Here is a 25,696-nt window from a genome sequence, read left to right as displayed (position 1 = left end):
CATTCACTGGCCAGAGTGATTTATATGGTCACCACTAATTTTAAGAGAGCAGAAAAGTGCATTTCTCCTATATGCCTACAAAGGAGGTTCACCCAAAAGTATTTAGTGAATGTCAGTTGTGCCTACTACAGCTAATTTAATATGATTTTTGTGTGTGACTTTTCCTGTCTGGGTGCTTCTAGAATAGTAGCACATTGAAAATTTCACAGGCTGTGCCTAACTACTAGTCATAAGAATTGGTACTCTCTAGGCCTTTTTAATATAAAATAATATCTTTCTTCAGTAAAGTACAATTTTCTTTTTTATCCCACTTTTCATTACTTTCATAAAACATCATGTAAATGTTCAAAGAACATTTTTAGGTAATATTTTAATTCAGAGTGGTAGTCTTTCTATCAGTAAGAAGAGAAAGTGAGGTCTAGGAAATCATTACATTAGACCTGTTATTATATTATAAAACCTTATCTTCAAATAAAATGGCAGTACATCAGAAAGGTTGAATCTTCAAGATTTGTACATCAAAGTATCAAACCTAAAAATACAACTTGAGCAGTTAATGATTGAATTTATTCTGAACTTCATCTTAGAAGTTCATTCCTAGCTGTGTGGAGAAAGTTCAGAAAAAAGTAAATAACATTCCATTTTATTAGCAAATTTGCTAAAGTATGTATATTTTTTACAAACAAAAGCAGATCCTATAGCATTCCTGTATGCCCCTTCCCACTCTTCCACCTTCCTCCGATCTTATCTTTAGATAGTTCTCTATAAAGAATGCCACTTCCTACCTGGTGTTTAGCTCATAGTATGACAGTTGATAATGTTCAGATTGTCTCTTTTTAAAAAACCTAGACTACCTGTAATGATACCATGATGACTAGAATGTTTGATGTCTTGCTGTAAGACCTAGTGATTTAAAATGAAGCTATTCGCTTATTGCACAAAGATATTACAATGACAAATGGAAGTAGACTATTCCAAGTATCAATACTTTTATTTTGTTTTTCAAAATAGTTTACCAGTAGTCCCAGTGCCTTTGTTGAAGTTCTTTTTGTCTTCACTAATTTTTTTTTTCTCTTTAAGATTTATTTATTTATTTATACAAGCACTGGGTACAGTCAGAAGCGCGGGAGGGTGAGAGAATTCACCAGAACCAGAGCAAGGAACAGAACAGGCAGACTGACGAAATACACTGCTGAGGGGAGCAGGGGCGGCAGGAGAGGTCTGCGTGCCATGTGGGACCCTTGCTGGTGGCCGGGGATCAAACCGTTCCTACAGAGGCTGCAGGCCGCTTCGCAGCCCAGCGCTCAACCGCTGCGCCACCAGGGGAGGCCCATCTTCACTAAATTTTGATGCCATCTTTACTAATATTTTTTTACCTACAGCCTCTTTTCTTGGACCATTTATTTTGATTGTACCCTTTTAATATTAATTTAATATTAGAAGAAATAGTCCAACACTGTTCTTCCTTTGTAAAGTTTTTTGGCCTTTCTTATTTCCATTTCTTTACATATTTTAAAGGAACACATGCAGTATTTAATATGAGGAGATGTTATATGATGTGGCAAAAAAGATATATTAAAAGTACATCAAAACACAAAAGTTATGTTGCAGGGAAATCTGTAATTATAAAAAGGAGAGCCTTTATCATTGAATGATTTAAAGTACTGTAACTCTTCTGAGTGCAACTGTAAGTATTTATATCCAGTAGTAATTGTTATCTTGAGTAAATTACTACTGGCAATAATTTATTTTATAGCAACTTCTAAGTTTGTTTAATATTTTCTCTATTTCCCTAGCAGTTAACAGAGGGAACATGTCTTACTCAATTTAACCTCTTGTTTCTTTTTATGTTTTCCTTTCATCATAACATACAGTATAGTTCATGCTGTAGCATAGAAATTGATATATGTGGGTAGATTTTTTGCAACCGTTCAGCATTGTTCTGATATATATTTTTCAATGACTTTTAACTTATTTCAATGATATTTTAGTAAAGTAAATTTTAAAAACATGTAATGGTCTATGTTGTGAGGTTCTTAAGAGGTTTTGTGTGACTTGGAGAGAAATATTTTTTTGAAAACTTGAGGGTTTCTTCTAAGCATCTGTTAGAGGCTTGGGTAGAAGACTGAAAGAATGTGTTATTATTCCTGACTCCAACATATGAAGAAAACTCAAACATTAGAGCCTTATTTAAACCTTTTATCTGTAAGAATTTGCAAATGTATTTGTTAGTTTAAAAGCACAGGCTAGCTATTAATATTTTATTTCCATTATTCATAGTTTAAAATGAGTATGGGCATATTTTACCTGTTAAATATTTGGTACACTTTTTAATATTATCTAGTTAATAAACCGTGCTTTGAAAGAGCTCATGGAAATTGAAGAAATGAATGAAAATGTATTACAAGTTCACCTAAATGGTAAGTATGCCATCATTTTGCTATTGGATATGATATAAGCCATGTGAGCATTTTATATTATGATACCAAATTCACTTGTATGTTTTAAATCTGAATTTAATAACTAGATCCATGTCTAACAGCTTTCAGTTTAGCACACCATGCACAATACTTTCAGAAACTGAAAATATTAAACAATAAAGGAGGCATAAAAGGACTCTACTGTTTGTCGCCTTTTTTACTTCGTAATAACACCAGCTGCAAGATAAATGGTTCTTTGAGCCTACCAAATGTCTTCATGCTGAGTTTTAAAGAGGAAATAATGTAAACCGACAAACTATTATACTTTCTAGAAAGTTTAAAAGCATTTGAAAAATATTTGACTGGAAAATGATCTGCATTTTATCAGATTTTTTTTAATTAAATACTTGTAAATGGACTTTATTTCAGGACTGCTACAAATCAATGATAAAATTGCCCTAAAGGAAATCACAAGACAGTTAAATCTGGAAAATGTAGTTGAAGATAAAGTTTTTGTAAGTTTCATTTCTATCCTTTTATTAAATGTGCGTGAATGTAAAGTCTGTAGCATAGTTTCATAAATTTGGAAGACTTGGGGAAGGGTTCAGAGATTTTGAATTGAAATTAGCAAGATTCTTATGGAAACTTTATACTATGGTGTATTCATTCATGATATGTTTAGCATTTTTTAAAGTAAATTATACTAGCTTTATCAAATACATAAGTACATTTTGGGTTAGTGTGAATATTATTTGAATTTGTTTCATTATCTGTAATAAAAATAGTTGATTTTGTATCCTGGAGATTTATTAATATAATTATTAAAATGTAGCATTTTCTAGTCATAAGAGACTTGAGTAGCATAAGAGAAGTGGGAAATATGCTAAATTTGAAGCTACAGAAATATAGACTTAGATCTACTCTTTCAAAAATTGGCTACCTGGTAATATTTCAGATTCTTCATCTGTTAAACGGACATCCTTTTATTACACTTCTCAGATCCATTCTTTAAAAAAAGCATTAAACATCATTTATTATTTTTTACTTTTTATGCTGTATCATATATCATAATGTATTACACAAATTTCTTTTATTTCTTACTACTAAAATGTTTTTAGAAATGTACCCATACTTCATGTAACAGTTTGAAATCTCAAAACAGTGAACATCATTAACTTAACCTGATTGGAAATGTTTGTAACTTTTATTCAACTTTACCTATCACTTGATTTATAGGACTCAAGGGAAGCATAATTAACTTAATTTATAACAGTTTTAATTTTCATGAGGAAATGACTCATTCTCATATTTCTTAGGCAATTGAATTGGGTTATATACCCAATTTCATTTTCTGGTCACTAGTGAGCATGCACTTCTATCACTTTAATCTCTCATCTGTGTGCTCTATAGCCATAGTTTATATAAGGCTAGCATTTAGGAATTTCATTTTTTATTAAATACCGTCAAATTTTTTTACCTGTATATATTATCCTTCCATTGTCTTTAGATCTTTGAAGTATGAATTCAAAATGTGTCTCCCTCCCCCCTTGCCAGTAAACTGAAATTCTACTTATGTTTTTTAATATTTTGACTTTTTTTTTTTTTGTAGTGAAGTAGCATTGGTTTGCTCTGTATAAGTTTCAGAGCTATAGGATACACCTCTTCAGCTATATGTTACTACATCACACCTACCACCAAGGCATCCGTAATACTCTGCCATAGTCTATTGGGCTCCCTCCACACTTAGATTATATATCTAACATTCATGCTCTTCTTCAAAATATAATGTTTAAAATAATGGACTATGTGGTCAGAAGAGTTACTATTATATAGCTAATTTTCGCTTTGATTTCCAGTTGATCTAAATTTGTGTTTCCGACTTTCCTGAATGGGCCTTTTCATATTAGATTCATATGACCTAATGAAAGTTACAGTTGTTTATCATCCTAGTCTTCTTATAACTATATAGAGAGATTGTAAATTTATTTCTATGTTATATAGATTAGACACCTAAGTCTCAGCATAATTAGTTGCCGGTCTTCATAAGATTACAAATGCTGGACATGAGGAACCTGTGACTTAACCCAGAATCTTTTTTTTTTAATACACACACACACATACACACACACACATATATCAAGTAGCAGAGTGTATCAAGTAGCAAACTTGTATATTTTTACACTTACATGAATTTATAAGTATGTATTTAAGTACATTTTTGAGTGTGTATGTATTTATATTATTATGTACTAAATGTCAGTTAAACTATTCTTTATAAAACACTCACAAGATAACTAATCTTTGAGGAATTTTGACCACTAATTTCTCAAATCTCTTTCAACCTTTTTCTCTTTCATCCTTTGTTTAAGTTATAGTATAAACCTTCTCTCTTTCATCTTTTGTTTAAATTATAGTATAAACCTTTTGACCTATCTGCTTTGGAAACAGCACTGACTTGACATCATATAATTGTCATAAAATATGTAGAAACACTTAAAAACTTAAGCTATTTTATATCAGTTTTCTTGATTGGAAAACAAACAAGTGGGGTTTGGGTGTTTTTTTTTCTCCCTTCTCTACATCTTTAAATTTTGTTTGCAGGTTCTTTAAATTGAAAAATATAGAATTAATGATTTTAATGAAAAGTATGTTTAACAGGGACTGTACCCACAAACTAAAATATCTAAATAAAGCACTTACTACTCTTAATTTCTATCTAGAATAAGTTATATCCAAAAGTGTTTAGGCTATCTTCCAAGTAGTCATAGTAAATTTGATATGCTATATACACATTCCATAATAAGCTCTTGAATACAGATACTCTATCGTAGTATCTAATGGTTGGGACAGATTTCTTCTCCCTTTTCCTTTTAGGTCTCATTTACATTTGTGACCTTTTTTTTTTTTTTTTTTTTTTTTTAGCAGAATAAATTAGAGTCTTGCAAGAGACTAATGTCTTTGAAGGTACAAAATCAATGGATTTCTAGTTTCTCTGACTAGAATATATGACCTATTCAAATCTACCTTTAAACGAAGTTGACATTTTTCCACATTTTGTCTGGAAAATAAAAAAGTAGAGCTTGATGTGTTAATGACGTTTTCTGTGCTGTGCTGTCCCTGCTATTGATATTTACATTTCTGATTGAAAGCATAGCGATACCAAGCTGAGAATTTGGCCAGTGACTAGGAGAAAATACATAGTGTCTGTATAATGTCTAATGGTTGATAACACTCTTATTTTTTATTTCACTGAACTTCTAGTCATGGTTTCTTTTCTTTTTGTTATTCAGGGAAGTTTTGCTGAAAACCTTTCATTTCTTCTGGAAGCTTTAAAAAAAGGTGAATATTTGCTTATTTAATAATATCAAAAGAATAAGATTGGCTCACTAGCTCCATACCTAAAAATTAGTTGGATTACTAAATATATACATAAAAATATACATAAATATATACATAAAAATGAAAGCGCTAGATATAATACCTGCAACAATAAAATATAATTGAAGAAAACACTGGCAATATGTTCCATGACATCAGTGATAAAGGTGGTTCTCGAAATTCAGCCCCTTTGACAAGGGAAATAAAAGCAACAATCAACAGTTGGGATTATCTCAAATTAGAAAGCTTTTACATAGTGATTAAAAAAAGAAAAAGATTTAAAAGACTTCCTACTGAATGGGAGAAAATATTCACAAGGCATTTAACTGGCAAAGGGTCAGTATCTGAGATATATAAAAAATTTATACATCTTAGCAGTAGACAGTGAACAACCCAGTTAATAAGTGGGCAGCAGATGTTAGGAGATAATTCACCAAAGGGGATATCGAGAAGGTCAAATAGATACATATCAGTAGAGAAAAATGTTCATCATCATTTCCAATAAGAGAGACACAGGTCAGAACACAGGCCTCACCTCACAACTTCCAACAAGTGCTGAAGAACATGTGAAGAAAGAGCAACACTATTATACTTTTGGTCAGATTGTAAACTGGTGTGACCATGTAAAAAGCAATTTGAATTCATCTTAAAAAACAAAAAGCAAAGATTGTACTATCCAACAATCCCACTCTTTCACAGAGCATAAAATCATCAACATAAAAGAACTATGTGTACTACAGTGTTTATTGCAGTACGGTTTAAAATAGCTAGGACAAGAAAGCAGCCTAGACACCCAATAATTGGATCAAGAAGATGTGGTATCTCTATACTATGAATTACTGTTCAGACATAAGGAAAAATGAAATGCAGCCATTTATAGAAAAATGGAAGGAATTTGAGGGAATTATATGAAGTGAAGTAAGTCAGATTAATAGAACAAATAGGGTATATTTACATAATGATGATTTGAAAATATACAAAAACCAGCACACATTAATGAGCATATTGAAAAATGAGAGGTTAAAGGAGGAAATACATGTTTTATTATCTCTTAGAGTAAGTCTCTTTTATCTGGTTCTTTTCATCATTTATGTAACGCTAATGCCTTAAACCTTAAGGTATAGTGATTGTCCTGCTATTGTTTTTTCCATTGTTGTGAAAGACAAATGAATCCATAGCCATGCTGAATTTTCTGATATTGTTAAAATAATAAAATTTGTGATTAGGAGTTAAAGTGACTTTGGTTTAGAATTAGACATTCTGATCTAACCAGTATTTATAAACATAATTTCTATGGGAGGTATACTTTTCATTTGTACCAACTAAACAAGTCTCTTTTGAAACAATAGTTTTGTTCACAAATTTTGATTCCCATTTAATGCCAAAGTTCTGGCCTATGTAGCTATTAAAAGATCTTTGTCAGTTTGCTGATGATGGAAGAATGTTTCTATAATTTTGTCTCCAATCATTCTTAATTTTTCATCAGTAAGCTGCTAGAATCTAATAATTAGACTTTGAACTATTTGAATGTAATAAAAGCTATCTTTGCCTTGAGAATAATTCTTTCGTTTTTGAATAAATGTATGCATCAGTAAATGCCTCATCCAAAGTAGGTTATCAATATATGTTTGTTGAATTGAGTTTTAAAAATGGAAATTTAGTAAATAGTTAGGAAATTTAAGAAAGGTTTATATAATTGTTTGTTATTGTGTTTTAGGAGACCGGACTAGTAGTTGCCCAGTGCTTTTCATTTTAGATGAATTTGATCTTTTTGCTCATCATAAAAACCAAACACTCCTCTATAATCTTTTTGATATTTCTCAGTCTACACAGACTCCAATAGCAGTTATTGGTCTTACATGTAGATTGGTAAGTATTTCTATTTTAAAAATTTTATTGTAGTGTTTAGAAAATTAAAGTTTTAAAACTGATAGTTTCTTTTGTAGGTTTGGCATTTTATTTTATTTTTTTTAAGATTTGTTTATTTATTTATTTATACAAGCACTGGGGGTACAGTCAGAAGCGCGGGAGGGTGAGAGAATTCACCAGAGCCAGAGCAGGGAGCAGAGCAGGCAGAAGGACAGAAGTACACTGCTGAGGGGAGCAGCGGGCGGCAGGAGAGGTCTGCGCACCATGTGGGACTCTCCTCCGGTGGCCGGGGAGCAGCCGTGGATTGAACCTGTGCTGCAGAGGCTGAGGGCAGCTTTGCAACCCAGCGCTCAACAGCTGTGCCACAGGGGAGGCCCTGGTTCGGCATTTTAAGTGTTTCACCAATGTCTGGCTCATTTATCCCACTTTTTAACTCTGTTTAAGGAAAACAAGAAAACGGTTATCATACATACTCCTAAACTAATCCCTCCCCACCTCCAGTGTAATCATTGAAGAAAACATGTGAATTTACATTTTACAAATAAATATAACTTCTACATTAGGTATAAAAGAAGTTAAATAATCTCACAAGTGTTTTATAAAAATCACTAATAGTTTCTACTCTTGCATTTAACACTCTTCAGTTTTGAAAATGTTTCGACTCGACTCAAAATGATATTGCCCTAACTTTCTAAGTATACATTACTAAAAATGGAATGGAATGGATTAGCTTATCAAGCTATCACAGTAGATCATGGCTCCTTTGCCTTCAAGGGATTTTAGAATGATATTTACCCATGGTTTCAGTGTCACTGTCTCATTACTTTGTGAAGACTGTGCATGTTTAATCTTGTGAACCTTCAGGTAGCTACAGAAACTTTCTTGTGTTTCTGCTTTTTAGTCTCATGGTATGAATTTACAATTCAAGTAACACTGATGTTTGTTACTTATCTTCATACTGTGACTGCTATGTGTGTATAGCTTTCCTTTTTCCCTTCTCCATTCCTTTGGGGTCATTTACATATTTCCTACAGCTTTGTTTTCAAAGAAAAGTGAGTCTCTACTAAGTCATTTTTTTAATAATCCTCTCTCTAGTGCTAGTTTTTTTTTTTTAATGGTGTAATTTTCTCTGACATTCTCTAGTAATCTGGAAATTATATGATGTATGCTTTCATAGTAAGTATCCCTAATAGAACATGTGACTGATTTCTTCACATATCTTTATTCCTCTTTGGGAAAAGCTACAGTTTTATCACAGGAATTAAGGAAGCATCTTCCTCATTGCTAAAAATCTTTTTTTGTAGAGTGGCAGTGGGAAATGTTACAGACCCAGTGAAGGATCAATTAAAGTGGTCAGTCTTCTTTAGCAGTATTATCTGAGGCTCTTTTCTGTTTGTATAATTCTTTAACTGCAGTTCTTTCAGGTGTAAGTATATCTATGTGTCCATGTTTATTGGGAAAGAAAAAAAGCATATATGTAGTGGAGACTTTGGCAGCAAGCAATCCTTTTTCTTTGGAAGTAATTTTTTAAATATTCATTCTAATAAAAAAGTAAATATTCATTTTAGCCCCATATTGCCAATTTTTGTTTACTGTCTAGCACCAAAATATCTTTTACTTCACCTCTTTGCAAATCCAAATTCAGGCACTTAATTATTGCTTGCATAGATTGCTTTAACTACCTTCAGCAACCTACCTAAACGTGTGATCTAGAGCTGCTCTTTAATAGAAAGTAGATGCACAATATTTCTCTCTCTGAACATAACTTTTTTCTTTTTTCTCCTATGTTGACACAATACTTTCCTTTAACCTATATAAACATTTCATGTTTTTCATTAATGCTTCTGCTTTTGCCTCAAACCAAGCTATTAATATTTTCTGTCTTCCTTCCCAAACTAGCAATGATTTTTTGATCACTTGAATACTCTTCTCCTATATGATTATTTTTTTAACCTAGCTATTGGGAAAAATCAGTGGGTAGGCTTAAAAATCTGTATTTTTAAGATATAATTGTTTGTTATTGTAAAAAAATTCTTGTAAAAAAATTCTTTATTATTACAGAAAATTGGCAGTAAACTTGATTCTCAACTTTTAAGAAAAACAAATATAAGTAGCTTCTAAAATAGCACTAAAAACAGACTTAGTTATTTCATGCTCTATTCCTGCCACTTTCCTCTTCTTGTTTGTTACTTGTGTCCAGCATGACTTCAGCTTAAATATGTGGGTAGTTCAGTGAACTGCAATTTTCTCTACTACACATGTTGCCTCTTGAGTGTTTGCTACATAAAACAATGAAGATATTTAAATTTTTGTCTATAGAATAAGTCTCACTACATTTTCTATCTTAATTTTACCTTGAAATCTTCATAGAATATGTGAAATTCCTTAATCAAACTGTTGATGCTACTGTGCTATAACTTTAATAATAGTTGTAAATTTTTCAGCATTTACTTTAGGTCATTGCAATTTAAAGATTAATTGAGAGTAATATTATAGGATAAAGGCATGACATCATCAGGATAACAGTTTATTTTTTTTTCTATGTAGCATTTTATTTTATTATTATTTTTTAATAATAAATTTTATTTTTATATTCCCCATACAATTGCAACCACCCCCATTCTGACCCAATCCCTCCCCTCCCGCCCCCCACCCCCCAAAAAGTGTCTCTGGTTCATAGTTTTTTGTTGATTTTGATTTTCACTTTCTTATTGTTACTCATTTTCCTGGTCCCTTATTTAAGTTTTCTAGATTCTTGCTATGAGTGAGACCATCTGGTATTTTTCTTCTTCTTTCTGGCTTATTTTGCTGAGGATGATTCCTTCCAGCGCCATCCATGTTGCTGCAAATTGCATGTGTTTATCTTTTTTGAATGCTGAGTAATATTCCATGGTATATATGTACCACATCTTCTTGATCCAGTCATCTATTTTTGGGCATTTGGGTTGTTTCCAAAGCTTAGCTATTGTAAATAGAGCTGCTATAAACATAGGATAACAGTTTAGAAGGGGACAAGTTACCATTTAAAGTAGCTTACATGAAAAAATTTTGTGTACTCTTGGTTTATTTGCAAGCCAGTCTTACTTCTATTGTCTTATAATTCTAAGGAGATCAAGGAAATCATTTGAATTTTTAAACACTTGCATAAATATATTTTAATGTTGAATTGTATATTTCAGGATAAGAATTGCTTAATTTTAGGTGATGGTTCGAAACCTTAAATCTTTAATATTTGTGTATGTGTTTTTTTAACACAAATCTTATATGTTTGTTTTTAAGGATATTTTGGAACTCTTAGAAAAAAGAGTGAAGTCACGATTTTCTCACCGTCAGATACACATAATGAATTCATTTGGTTTTCCACAGTATCTTAAAATATTTAAAGAACAATTATCTCTGCCTGCAGAATTTCCAGACAAGTTTTATGCTGAGAAGTGGAATGAGCATATTCAGGTAACTTGGAACAAAGGCAATCAGATGATTTTGTGTATTGCTGTACCATTTGAAAATAAATTTTTATGAATAAATTTATAAATTAGTACAAAACTGATGTTACTGTGGCATAAAACTGTAGAAATAGAAATTCTACAATTTTGTGTGTTTTGATCTTAGGAAAGAAAATTGAAATGTTCTATCTCCTAATTTTTCTGTCAAGATAACTTTAATGAGGTTTTCTTTTGTTTAGATTTAGCTTATATTTTAGATTATTTCATAATGAATTTCTATCATTTTCTTTATAAATTCAGCAGTATTTTAGCATAGTGGTTCATACTCGCCTGTCCAGTGTATTTTTGTTTTTCTTTTTTTCCAATTCTCATGAACAAGTTCATCTCTTATCTCATTGGGGCCATTTAAAGGCAGTGTAGACTGTGAAACCTCTGATTATATTATCTACATATGCAAATTATGTCTTGGAATCCTTGGAACCCAGAGGGTAGGGATATAAAGGCACATTGAAATGTTGTTTTAAAGATCTTGTAGACTCTGTAAATTTACCTATACTTTATTTGAGCATTCTTATTTATACTAGTCATTGTAATATCAACCCAATATATTAATCTGTTTATCTTATACTGACAATAAATTTTAATTGGTAGAAAGAAGAGAGTGTGAATATGTTTAATAACAAATGAAAAGCAGTGTTAATAAATCCTACATGGTAGAATCTCTTTTTAAAATATGGGGCCTTGGAAAGTGGGAAAGAATATAAACAGTCCTTGGTTTTGAAAGAATTGGGATAAACTGTTGTATAATATTAAACACTAATGAGTGAGGATTATCCCTGGATGATTAGTTATTCAGTCTGTATTCACTGGTCAAAACAAAGACTGCATTATGTTAAAACCATAATGATAGATTGTACTTATAAAACCTTTTTTCCCCTAATCTCCCTTTTTTCTTGCCCTCTCATACTTACTCACACAACCAACATGTTCTGTTTTGTTTTTGTTTTTTTTTTTTTTCAATTGAGGTAACATTGGGTTATGTTGTTCATGTTATGTGTATAGAATCTCCCCCTTTGGGTGGTGTTACCAAACCACACACCATCAAAACACACATAATCCACCACCATAGTCACTTGTGCCCCATTCCCACTTTGTTTTTACCTCTCCCTCATCTCTTTCACTAGTAGCCTCAGTTGTGTGGTCAGATTCCTAGAATTTGTTATCAGTTTGAATTTTTCTGATCCTTTGTTTGGTTTCATTAAGGTCCCCATAGAAGTGACATCATCCAGTATTTGTCTTTCTCCTTCTGACTTATTTCTTTTCTTTTTTTTTTTTAATTTTTTTTTAAAAGATTTATTTATTTATTTATACAAGCACTGGGTACAGTCAGAAGCGCGGGAGGGTGAGAGAATCCACCAGAGCCAGAGCGGAGAGCAGAGAGCAGAGCAGGCAGAAGGAGCAAAGTACACCGCTGAGGGGAGCAGTGGGCGGCAGGAGAGGTCTGCGCGCCATGTGGGACCCTCCTTCGGTAGCCAGGGAGCAGCCAGGGATCGAACCAGCGCCCCAGCGCTGCAGAGGCTAGGGGCAGCCTCGCAACCCAGCGCCCAACCACTGCGCCACAGGGGAGGCCCGACTTCTGACTTATTTCACTTAGCACAATCCCCGACAGCTCCATCTATCTTGCAGCTAGTGACATAAGTTTTATCTTTTTTGATTGCTGAACAGTATACCACTGTGTATAGATAACATATCTTCTTGAGCCCCTCATCTGATTTTGGCCACTTAGGTTGTTTCCCATAGCTAAGCTATTGCAAATAGTGCTGCAGTGACCATGAAAGTGCAAGTTTCCCTTCAACTTAGTGTTTCTATATTTTTTGAGCAAATACCAGAAGTGATTGCTGGGGCATATGGTAGATCCATTTTTAATGTTTTGATGAATATACTATTTTCTGTACGGGCTGGACCAATCAACATTCCCACCAACAGTGTAAGAGGGTTCCTTTTTCTCCACATCCTTGCTAACACTTGTTTGTGGTATTTTTGATATGAGCTATTCTCATAGCTGTGAGGTTGTATCGCTTTTAGTTTTACATTTCCCCAACAATAAGTGATGGTGAGTATTTAATTTGCCTGATAGATATTTGTATGTCTTCATTGGAGTAGTATCTATTTAGCTATTCTATTTTCTGATTGGGTTGTTTGTTTTCTTTTTGTTGTATGAGTCTGTGGTAGATATTGGATATTAACCCTTTGTCAGTTGTATAGTGTGCAAGTATCTTCTCCCATTCAATAGGATGTCTTTTCTTTCACTGATAGTGTCTTTGCTGTGCATACAGCTTTTTAGTTTGATGTAGTTATGTTTCTTTGCTGTGCATAGCTTTTTAATATTATATGGTTCTGTTTCTTTGAAGAATGCCATTGAAACTTTGAAAGGAATTGTATTGAATCTATCTATTGTTTTGTGTTATATGACCATTTTGATGATGCTAATTCTTTCAGTCCATGAGTAGGGAATGTCTTTCCATTTCTTTGTGTCTTTTAGCAATGTGCTTTTAGCAGTGTCTTTACAGTTTTCTTTGTATAGATCCTTAATCTGATTTGTTAACTCTACTCCTACGCATTTAATTCTTTTTTTTTTTTAAATTTAATTGTAAATGGAATTCTTTTCTTGACTACTTGTAGGTTGTTGTTTGCATATTGGACTGATTTACTTATTCTTTCAATTAGTTTCTTTGTGAAGTCTTGAGGTTTCTATATGTATTTTCATGTCTGCAAATGATAGCTTTACTTCTTTCTCAGTTTTGAATCCTTTTATATATTTCTCTTAACTGAATGAATTTCATTATGTTTCATTTCCAGTTTTTCAAGGATTTTCATCGTAAGTGTATGTTGAACCTTACCTAATGCTTTGTCTGCATCAGTTAATATGATCATGTTGTTTATCTTTCCTTTTATTAATGTTGTTAATTACATTGATTTTCAGTCATTGAACCATCTTTCTGTCACTGGAATAAGTTCCAGTTGGTCATGGCATATGATCCTTTCAATGCATTGTTGAACTTGAGTTGCAAATATTTAGTTGAGCATTTTTGTATCTATGTTTGTTAAGGAAATTGGTCAGTAGTTTCTTTTTTCTGTGTTCCCTATACTAAATTGTGTTTAAACATGACTGACTTTATTCTTAAAATTCAGGTATTGTGCCTTTATATAAATAGATGTGAGTCACCTCCCGAAATTAATCTTGCCTGGGACTCAGATATCTTGTTCAGCTCATGTAATTTTCCTTTGGTACTATATATAATTATAAGTTTCCATTCTTTAGAACCACTTTATAGTTTATACTCCCACATTGTCCCTTCCCTTCCCTGGGACTGAGTAGCTCAGAGCGTCTGTGTCTTTGGCCTCTGGATCCACTTTTCAACACCTCATGAACTTTTACCTTCTACAACTCCTGAACTAATTGTCATGTTATGGCAGTATGTTTTTGTTTTGTTTTGTTTTTTGCTGTTTTAGAAATCCAAGTACAGTCTTTCACAGTATCGAAATATCTGTGCTTTCCTAGGGCATAAATTATTTCTACTCCTGCTCACTTTCTTCTTCAGGTTATATTGTCTCATCCTCCATCTTTCTGTTCTTCCCAGCAGTGTTGCTGTATGTGCATCCCAAAGTGAATATATAAAGGAGAAACTAATGGGGGTTATTGGTGAATCGTAACTCTCAATGACTTGGGAAATGGTAGTCATGAGGTAGTAGAGTGACTTAGGTTTTTTGGTTCTCTTTTGCAGATCCTATATCCCTGAATTTAGATGCCAGTGGTGGGAATGAAATGTGAAAATCTTGCTTTTCTTTATAAGATAGCACTAGTGCTGCTTGAGTTTGGATGTTCAGTTATAATATTTTTTCCTTTATCCTAATCTCCATTTACCACCTCCCTTTGTTAGACCAACAATTGAACTTCATTTGAAAAAGTTGTCAGCACCATGGCCAGAGATCCTGTCCTGGATGTGTGAGGAGGAAGCATTGAGGGAGCTATCCTTTTTCTCAGTGCTGACTAACTAGCAAGTTTTTCTTATTCCAAGATTAAACAGAAGCACTGGTGTAGATATAGGAACCTATGGAAGTCTCATCTAAGAAATATCTTCATGATAGGGTGAACTTAGACATCCTGCCTAATTTGAATGTTGTTTTAGCCCAGCCCCAAATGAGTCAAATAAATAGGCAGAGGAGACACCTTTGTAGCATGGCATTGTAAGAGAAATCCATTTCTCTTAGATTGAGCATTTAAATTCATCATAGTTAATTCTCCTTGAAGGAAATTCCCCCAGAGCACTATAGCTAAGATTAAGGAAGATTTACCTACTGTCTTAACTGTCCTTTCTTAGTGAACAGAAGATGAAAAGGTTTAGAAGGAGCCGATTAGGAAATTTAGTACATATATTGCTATCTCTAAGTTATCCCTGAAGCAGTATGAGTCCTGAGGTACCGGGGTTATTTTGCTTAGACTCTACCTGTGAAGACTTACTGGCCAAGCAAACTATGTTACCAGCACATTAAGAACTTGCTTTTGTGGCTGCTAGTCATATGTTCAGTGAAAAGGGTTGGTGTTTCTGTATGTAATTGATTTCTTACAGAGAAAATTTCTTTCATCAATATTTTTGTCCCAGGTTACTGTCTTTTGTTTTCCTAAGTGCTCTGATTTTAATACATCAACTTTATAAATTACTTGTTGAGTCAACGATTTTAGAAACCAGAACTACAATTAATTTCCAAGAGTTTTTTAATACTTGGCTTTATTACTTGAAGTTCATCCTGTGTACATCTAAAGGGTATTTGAGCCTGTTTATGATGATAAAATGATGTATAGTACCAACAAGTCCATTTAAAATTAAAAAAAGAAGAAGACTAAAACAATAGCAAGGAAATAGGGACTATAGTTCAGATATTGTATTTACTGAACACATGATGCTTCATTCTATTAGACTAGAACTTATTCCTAAGTTGGATTTTGTTGTGGTAGAAGAAATAAAAGTACAGTTTTAGCACTAGAAAATAGAGATATTTGTTTTTTTTATACAAAGAATTATTGTTCTTTGCAGATGACTGAAAAATTTTGTTCTTCCCCAAACCAGAATGTCTCTGCCACTTCTGAATTTATTCTTCTTTCATTCAATGTTTTCCTCAATGTCAAGTGTATGCATTTTTCATTAATCCTAATTTACTGCAGTCATTTAGCTATTTCAAATACTACTTTCTCAAAGGGTCATATTGACTTCTGAATTTCCAAATCTTTAAAGATTTACTTGTTTATTTATTTATACAAGCACTGGGTACAGTCAGAAGCGTGGGAGGGTGAGAAAATTCACCCGAGCCAGAGCAGGGAGCAGAGCAGGCAGGAGGACTGAAGTACACGCTGAGGGGAGCAGCGGGCGGCAGGAGAGGTCTGCGCGCCATGTGGGACCCTCCTTCAGTGGCCGGGGAGCAGCTGGGGATTGAACTGGCGCTGCAGAGGCTGCGGGCAGCTTTGCAACCCAGCGCTCAACCGCTGCGCCACCAGGGAGGCCCAAAATTTCCAAATCTTTAACTTCATCAAATACATCTCAATTTTTCAGGTTTCTATTTTTGGTTATCATGTCCCTCTTGAAGCTTTTTTCCCTTGATTTTTTAAACCAAGACAAACCATTTTTGTCTCTGATGTAGATTCTCTTTCAGTCTTCAGTATCTTTTGGAATCTCTTATTTTATTCCTCTTTTTCCATCTATTTCTTAAATATTGATAATCCAGGGTTTATTTCTTGACCACATCTCACTCTCCACCCTTCCGGGACATTATGTCCATTATAGTATATAATCTTTGATTTATTTTCCTCTTCTCAAACTTCTCACCTGTTGATTGTCCTTCAAACATATCTTCTATAGACATCTTAAATCTCTCTTTTCTTCACACCACTGTTAATTCAGACCCTCTCCTCTCTTGCCTCTATTTCTTTTTTGCCTTTGTCTCTCCTTACATGTAACTTTTGCTAATAATAATAGAAGCTCATGCATACATAATTATTCACCTTCTGTTAATATGCCACAATCTGGGTCTCCCTCGTGGCACAGGGTTTAAGTCTCAGCAATATCAAGCTATCTTGCAGGTCACTGCAGCATGAGTTCTGTCCTGGCCATAGAGCTAACCCATATAGCACAGCAGACCTCTCCCGTCTTGTCTGCTGCTCCCCTTTAACAGTGTATTTCAATAGATCCGCTTGTTCTGTTCCCCACTCTGTAGTGAATCCTCTCAACTCCTCGCAACTCTGGCCTACACCCCAATTCTTCTACGCAAATAAAATTAATCTTTTCTAAAAAATGCCACTGTCTTCCTACATTGCTCGTACTATTCCCCATTAACTGGAGTGTTTTTTCCTCCTGTTTGACTCATACAGTTTAACCATTCTTTGTAATACTTTACCCTTGCTTTCCCAACTTTTTAAAAACTCCTCTTGTCTGTCATATTTTATGCTCTCTTTGATCATCCCATGAGTAGCAGTACATATTTTCCTTTTCTAGGCTTGAAATTTGGGGATAGGAAGGATTATAATTAATCTTTGTGTCTGTTGATTTAATGTAAAGAGATAAGAAAAGGTAGACTGGAAATTTGATTTTGATTTTTGTATTCTATAACTAAGACTAACACCAATTAAATAATGAATATCAGATAAATTTATTGAAGTATATTGAGCAGGGAGGCATGAGATTATATTTAGATTTTAAACTGTTCTTTAACTCTGTTTTGATATATTTTTTGTAGTGTCTCTCAGAAGACAGAAATGTGCAAGAAATATTAGAGAAGCATTTCAATGTCAGCAAAAACTTGCGTTCATTACACGTTCTACTGGTTTGTATTTTCATTTTTATCACTCTCTTTCACTGGGTAATTATTGTCTAATGTGAATTGATTAAATCTATAGTTAAACTTTTGGGAAATGAATATGTTTTCTACATTGAGTCTTCCATTCTCTGAATATTATTTATCACACCTTTTATTTAGTTCTTTGATTTTTGTCATCACTTCATAATTGTTACCATAAAGACCCTTTACATGTTTAGAGTGTATACCTAGATACACTTAATTAATACACTTAAATTAATACTTAATTTCCTTTGGAGTAATTATAAATGATATTTTGTTTTAAACTTTGATTTCACTATGTTCATTGTTAGAATGTAGAAATGTAGATTGATTTTGTGTATTCTGCAACCTTGTTGAAATCAATTATTATAGGAGTTATTTTTCATAGATTCCATGGTATTTTCTGCAGAGGCATGATCTGCAGATGGAGAGGTGTTTTTTTCCCCCTCCCAATCTGTTTTTCTTTCATATTTTACTGTAGTTGCTAGATCTTACACTGTGTTCCATAGATGTGAGGAAGGTGAACATCTTTGCCTTATTCACGGTTGTAAGGAGAAGGCATTCAGTCTTTTACCATTCAGTATAATAAAAGTTACAGGTTTCGTACATGGTCATTAACAAACTAAGGTACTTCATTCCCTTCTGTTCTTCACTTGCTGAGTTTATTATGTATGGGTATTGAATTTTGTCAAATGCTTATTCTGTTTCAATGAATATAGTCATGTGATTTTCCTTTGTTAGCCTGCTGATATGTTGGTTTTTGAATGTTGAATGGGCTCTGCATACCTATAATAAACTCCAGTTGATCATGGTCATGGTCTTTTACCAAATAAGTGTATCTTAAGCTTCAACAGTATCAATAAGGCATATTTAACTGTTGTGTAAAAAACTTCCTTCTCTAAGAGTGTTTGATATTATCTAATCTTACTATAATATGATTTATGACAGGCACCTTTCTAGGAGAAAATACTTTTGGTTTCATGAATTTCTTCTTGGTCACTTTCATTCATAATAATAATAGTACAGGTACCATTTATTGACTAGCACATGAGTCAGATAATATAATTGCTTTACCAACATTATCCCTAACCTTTTCAATAATCCTAGTTTTCATCCTTGAGTGTTTTTATCTATAACTGAGGTCAAATATTTATTGGTCACATAGCTACTCCATGGCAAACCCACTACTTACTTCAAGACTCTCTGGCTTTAAACTTGGGTTTTACTTTTCTATATGGTTCTGCTATGTTTATTTACAAAATCTCCTTCACTCCTATTTTTGCTGAGGAAATTTAACATTTTTTTCACCCTATGTGCTTTCCCTCTTGTAGCATATCTTCCCTCTAGTTATCAAAAACATATTGCTGTTTTCCAGCAACAGCTCTTTGTCATAAAGAAATATTGGAACTAAGAATTTTTAGAGTAGGGATTTTACTTATTTATATACTAAAATCAGACTTTATTTACTAACTTATGGTATAGAAGATATAGATACACATACACAAAAACATACACTCATCTCATTGTGGGAAACTAACCTGTTTGCTTTGTTTTTTCCGATAAGAGCTTAAGAATATTTTTGTTTTCTTATTAAATTTTTAATTCGAGGTATAATGGCTTGACTTCTATTTGGTGTTTTTTCTCATAAGTTTCGAAATTGGTGGAAATCTTTAAGAAGAGTAAAAGACTTGGCTGATATTAAATATAGTTTGGATAATTTTCAACAAATAAGAGTTATACACAAAGAAAAATACACTCGCATTACATACCAAAAAGTAAATTCTAGGTTGATAAATGGAAATGTTAGGTAAAAAATTTACTAGAAAAATTTAATAGAATATTTCTGAAATATTGGGGATACAGAAAGATTTTGGGGGAAGATACAAAAATCAAAACCATTTTAAAAATGTATAAATTTAATTACATTGAATTGTTTAGTATCTGCACACTAAAAAAGAGAAAAACTAAAGACTAATTGGAAGGGGATATGTGTCTTTCATGTAATCATCAACACCATCCATAATATATAAAGAACTTCTACAGAAGTCAGTGAAGATATGTGCTAAGAATATGAGCAATATATCAAGGTATATTCCCGCATACCTATAATATGCAAAGATGTTTAACTTCTCCAGTAACTAGGGAAATTTTACAATTAAACCTTTTCTGCCTTTCTGTTATGTATCAAAATTTATGTCTGATAGTATGGTGTCTGTGATTATTAAAGTTTCTTGTTGCTGGTGTACAAAGATTTGCAGGTACTTTGGAGAGCAATTTGTCAAATTAGGTATTTAGAGAATCTCTGATGCACAAGAAGACATATACAAGATTGCTTTTTTCATCCTTGTTTATAATTGCATTAAAGGATAAGACAGATATTCATCAGTAAGGAAATGAATAATAATTAAATTGAGAAATACAATGATATAAGAAAAAAATAGACTAAAATTGATACGTCAGCGTGATAAATTCTCTTAATAAACACAGTGAAGAGAGAATTGTGCAAATATCTTATAGTATTTTACAAAATTTGAAAATTGCGCTATTGTTTAGACACATATGTGCATAGTATAAAGTAGAAGTATAAAGATATTAAACATGGTTTCTTTGTATGGAGAAGAGTAGAATCCAGTCAGGTGAATTGATGGGCTCCAACTCAGTAAGATTTTGTTTCTTTAGCTGAGGAACTAAGCATGAATCATGTGTGTTATATTTATCTCATGCCTTTTTATAGCAAAACTTTTTTTTTAAGATTTATTTATTTATCCATACATACAAGAACCAGGGTGCAGGCCAGATTCGCGGGAGGATAAAAGGATTCACCAGAGACAGAACAGGGAACAGAACAGGCAGAATTACGAAACACACTGCTGAGGGGAGCAGCTGGCGCGACAGGAGAGGTCTGCCATGCCGTGTAGGACCCTCGCCGGCCGGCTGGGATCAAACCAGCACTGCAGAGGCCGCGGACAGCCTCACAGTGCTGAGCTCAACCACCTGCGCCACCAGGGGAGGCCTTTTTTTTCTATTTTTGTGTAGAAGAACTGGGGCGTAGGTCAGAAGTATGGGGGGCAGGGGGACTATGTGAGAAGATTCACCAGAGACAGAATGGGGAGAACAGGCAGATCTGCTAAAACACACTGCTAAGGGGAGCAGCAGGGCCAGACAGGAGAGGTCTGCTGTGCCATATGGGGATCAAATTTAAGCCATAGTGGGTCATAGCACTGAGACTTAACCCCTAGGCTATCCGGGAGGCCTTCAAAAAAATGCTACAATAAAAGGAAAAGTTAAGAGGCAGGGAAGGAGTTACCATGAGATCCCACCCATTAGGACAACGATTGCCACATTGTTCTGTTCCACTAAATAACCTGGACCTTGATTAAAATGGAGGCGTTTCTAGTATAGTATGGGCCAAATAATGCATGATATGTATTTACACTAAAAACTATTCATTGTTTAACTGTATTACAATATAACGATGTCCTGCATTTTTATCTGATAAATTTAGTCCACTATATTTAAATGTTACTAAAACTACAAATAAATAAATCTGCATATATGGGGATTGTATTAGGTGTTGGAAAGACCACCAGCTACATGAAGAGTGAACACTGCTTTCAAGAAATTGTTTCTCTGTATAATTTTTGTTTGTTTTTGTTTTTTTGGTGGGGTTTTTGTTTTGTTTTGTTTTGTTTTTTTGTAAAATTGAACATAGGGGCCTCCCTATGGCGCATTGGGTTGAGCACAGTGCTATGAAGCTGTCCGCAGCCTCTGCACACAAGTTCAATCCCCAGCCAGCCAGGGAGCATCCCACATGGCAAAGCAGACCTTTCCTGTCTCGCCTGCTGCTCCCCTCAGCAGTGTATTTCTCAGTCTGCCTGTTCCGTTCCCCACTCTGTCTCTGGTGAATCCAGTCACCCAGCACCTCTGGCTTGTACCCCAGATCGTGTATATAAATAAATAAATCTTAAAAAAAAAAAACGAACTGAACATATTGTAGCTAACATCTATTTAACGCTAGATTTGGGTTTGGAGTGTTTAATAGTATTCTCACCCACTCTTGCTCTCTTTTTACAGTGTTTTACTTTTGAGAAATAAATAAGCTAATGGAATTGGGTAGAGGGAGTAGCAAGAACTCTTCGGCTTTACATTAAGAGAGTTAATGTTGCAGATGAATTGAAATACTGCATTTTAATAGAGCTGAATGAGAGAATACCTTTCCTAAGCATTAATATTTACTCAACCTTTAGGCTCCAAATTAACAACTTTTGTTTAGCGTTATGTCCAAAATGCCCAAATAAATACGTATCTTGTAGAAACCTAGTTTTGGCAAACTACTTCAGATTGTTTGTAGGGGAATGTCTTAATTTCTCATTCATGTCTGAAATAGATCTTGCATGATTTAGTGTTCTTGACTGTTAGCCTTTATCTTTGACTGCCTCATTCCTTTTTCTTGCATTTGAGAGTTTCTATGAGAAGCTGATGTTCGCCTGTTGGGAGTACCTTTATTAACTTACCTGTTTTGTTTTTTTCCCCTAAGTACCTTCAGTATTCTTTCCTTGTCTTCTGCTTTGGGTAGTTTCATGACCATGTGTCTTGATGTAGGTCTCATTACATTTAGATAACTAGATATTAGTTCAGTCGCATGACCTTGTCTAGTTCCTTCTCCATGTTTGGGAAGTTTTCCTATATTATTTCTTTGAATTAACTGTTCTCCCGCTGTCTCTTTCCCTTCTGAGATACCCATTATGCTTATGTTGCCTTTCCTAATGGAGTGAGTTCTCAAAGTGTGATTGTTTTTCTGATCCACATTCTCTAGATGCTTACTTTAAATCGTGTGACATCATCACACCCTTTTATGACAGCAGCAGATCTGATGGAGGCAAACCAGCTGTGTAGCATGGATTCTAAAGCAAATATAGTACATGGTGAGAAACCTGTTTTATTAGTTTTTTTTTAGACGTTTGAATTTAAATAATAGAATGTTTTTCAAAAGTATAACATTAGGTATGGTGCTTTATATACAGAATAATTTTATATCTATACCACTTTTAACTCAACCCATTAAAAGCAATTATGACTCCCTTAAAAGTGAAAGATATTTGACATTGAATCTCCCTGTCTCATTGGAAATCCAGCTAAAACTATTGTTGGTGTTCTCATTGCATCAAATGCTATTGAAGAACATTGGTGTTTAGCCATTTTGTATTTACTATCCCTTTTAAGAATCTAATGAACCATAATTTCCAAATAAAAATTTTAGATTTAATTTCCAGTAGTTTAGGGATTCTTTCAAAAATCAAATACCATATGTGATATAAAGTTATGTAATTGCAGCATTAGCTTATATTTACTATTAACCATATGTGTAAGTGCTTCGTAATGTTTTCTCTCATCCTTTTAACACCTAAATTTAAAAGGGTCTTTATTTTGCACATAAAAAATTAAGCTCAGGGTGGTTAAGTAACATTAAGATTATATAAATAATAGTGACTGAAACACTTGTTTTCTTTAATTTTTTTTAATTTTGTATATTTCTTACATCATTTCTCATTTTTGCACAATGTATGCATTTTCATCTTGGTTGTAGTCCCCATACAATTCCTACCACCCTTGTTTTCATCCTACTCCCTTCTCTCCCCACTGTCGTGTGTCCCTGGTTTATAGTTGCTTGTTGATTTTGATTTTTACTTTATTATAATTAGTTCTTTTTCCTGGTCCCTTATTACCTGCTATGAGTGAGACCATCCGGTATTTTTTTTTCCTCTCTCTGGTTTATTTTGCTGAGCATGATCCCTTCCAGCTCCATCCATGTTGCTGCAAATGGCATGAGTTTATCTTTTTTGATTGCTGAATAATGTTCCATTGTGTATATGTACCACATCTTCTTGATCCAGTCATCTATTTTGGGGCATTTGGGTTGTTTCCATAGCTTACCTGTTATAAATAGTGCTGCTGTAAACATAGGGGTGCAGGTGCCCTTTTGAATTAATGTAAAACACTTTTGAAACTGGGCCTGGCCTTGACTTCCCCCAGCCCCTTAAAACCATGATCTTATACTTTATCATTCTTTAGAGGACAGTTGTTTCAATCTTATGTATTAGTAAATAACTACAACTTAATATAGTTTATTTTTTACTACAGGTTTGTCTGTCTTGGAAATCTGTCTTATAATAGCAATGAAACATTTAAATGACATTTATGAAGAGGAGCCCTTTAATTTTCAAATGGTGTATAATGGTGAGATTAACCTTAGTTTTTTTCTTACCTCTACCTATCTGCTTATTTGAATGAAGTAATGTTGCCTTTGCCTTCTGTTCAGAATTTCAGAAGTTTGTTCAAAGAAAGGCCCATTCTGTGTATAATTTTGAGAAACCTGTTGTCATGAAGGTAAGTTGTAATTCAATTATTGTTCTGCAGATATGTACTTTTTTATCAAATCTGATTATATGTTAGCTACATTTGCATTAGCTTTCAAATATTATCCTAGGAATTTGTTTCCAAAAACAGACAAAAATTATCTAGAAATGAAATGTTTAATTTCAGAGAAAGCGCAGTTGTTTTAGTTTATAGAGGTATACTGCCCTCTACTGTTTATTTCTAGCACTTACATAGACTATCCATTACAGTCTGTTAAATATTATCAATATATCCCTTAAGCCTTGATAGCCCAAGGGTCAACTTTATCCTCTCAGCTGTAAAAAAAAAGACAAAAATGCAGATAAAAGCCAGTAAGAATCTCAAGGACAAATATTGCATTGGCTGCTCAGGACATACAGAGAGTTTTATCAGTGTTTGGGTGAGGCATGTATTTTAAAAACCTGAGGAACTTTATTCTAGCACACCATTTTCTAGTATAAGTATATGATATGAGCCATATAATGTAATTTTAGAATTTCTAACAGCAACAAGAAAGGAAAAAAGTGAAATTAATCTTAAAAATAAATTTAATAATACATGTTTGTAACCTAATATAGAAAATTTTTGAAGTATTTTCTTTCATGTTAAGCCTTTGAAATTTGGTGTAGTTGTACTTAAAGCACTTCTTAATTCACTAATTACATATGGAAAATAGTTGTTCTTTGGAGGCCAAAAAATTTTTAGCTGTAGATTTACTTCCACAGTTTTTCTAAACATACTGAAGTTTTCTGACTCAAAATACCTGTTTATAAACTGACTCAAGTATCACTATTAAATTAAATTTAGTGAAAATTAAGTAAAATTACAAGTTGAGTTCTACATTTCAAATGCTTATGATAAGCATGTATGGCTAGGTATTACCTTTTTAAACCAGTGCTGCACTGGAGGATTTTATGGAAACAATTTTTTTTTTAAGCAGTGAGTTTCTCAAGTCTAATAGTATTCCTTATAAGACTCAATAATCAGGATGTTATCTGTTATAGTAACCAAAAAATGTGAGGAAAAGGCAATGTCATTTCTTCACATTAGCAAGAAAAGTATTTAGCATACCAGAGGGTGGTTTTATCTCCCTTCCTAAGTCTTCATCCGTCTGTAAGTATGATTGGAAAGGGTTTACCTATTTGAATTCTTAAGAATAATTTGTAGCATTTCTTCATTTAAAGAAGAAAGCATTTTGCTGCCTAAAATTATTTAAGTCTCCTCAGTTTTACCCAGTCCCAATACCTGCAGCCTCTGGTATTTTCTTTTTCAGAAATGGTGTCTGGGCTCTTTCTA

The 25,696-nt window shown here is 33.4% G+C and overlaps 1 protein-coding gene across 2 annotated transcripts in view; it reads left to right on the top strand.

Moving 5' to 3' along the window:
* The window catches only part of ORC4 (origin recognition complex subunit 4), a gene marked incomplete at its 3' end in the record, with an annotated part of 56,520 nt that overhangs the window by 30,536 nt on the left and 288 nt on the right, over window positions 1-25,696 (top strand). The window contains exons 5-13 of one of the 2 annotated variants that reach the window (XM_084239466.1): window positions 2,345-2,420; window positions 2,850-2,935; window positions 5,711-5,759; window positions 7,516-7,667; window positions 10,947-11,120; window positions 17,903-17,989; window positions 22,821-22,929; window positions 24,146-24,241; window positions 24,324-24,391. In XM_084239466.1, coding sequence (XP_084095592.1) covers window positions 2,345-2,420; window positions 2,850-2,935; window positions 5,711-5,759; window positions 7,516-7,667; window positions 10,947-11,120; window positions 17,903-17,989; window positions 22,821-22,929; window positions 24,146-24,241; window positions 24,324-24,391 — 897 coding nt within the window. The remainder of the gene's footprint in view (window positions 1-2,344; window positions 2,421-2,849; window positions 2,936-5,710; window positions 5,760-7,515; window positions 7,668-10,946; window positions 11,121-17,902; window positions 17,990-22,820; window positions 22,930-24,145; window positions 24,242-24,323; window positions 24,392-25,696) is intronic. The other variant, XM_084239465.1, reaches the window with a different exon arrangement.

Source organism: Talpa europaea (genome assembly GCF_964194135.1).
Source record: "Talpa europaea genome assembly, chromosome: 1".
Taxonomy (NCBI): Eukaryota; Metazoa; Chordata; class Mammalia; order Eulipotyphla; family Talpidae; genus Talpa; species Talpa europaea.
Note: the sequence above shows the minus strand (reverse complement) of the source record. Positions and strands in the feature narration are given on the sequence as shown.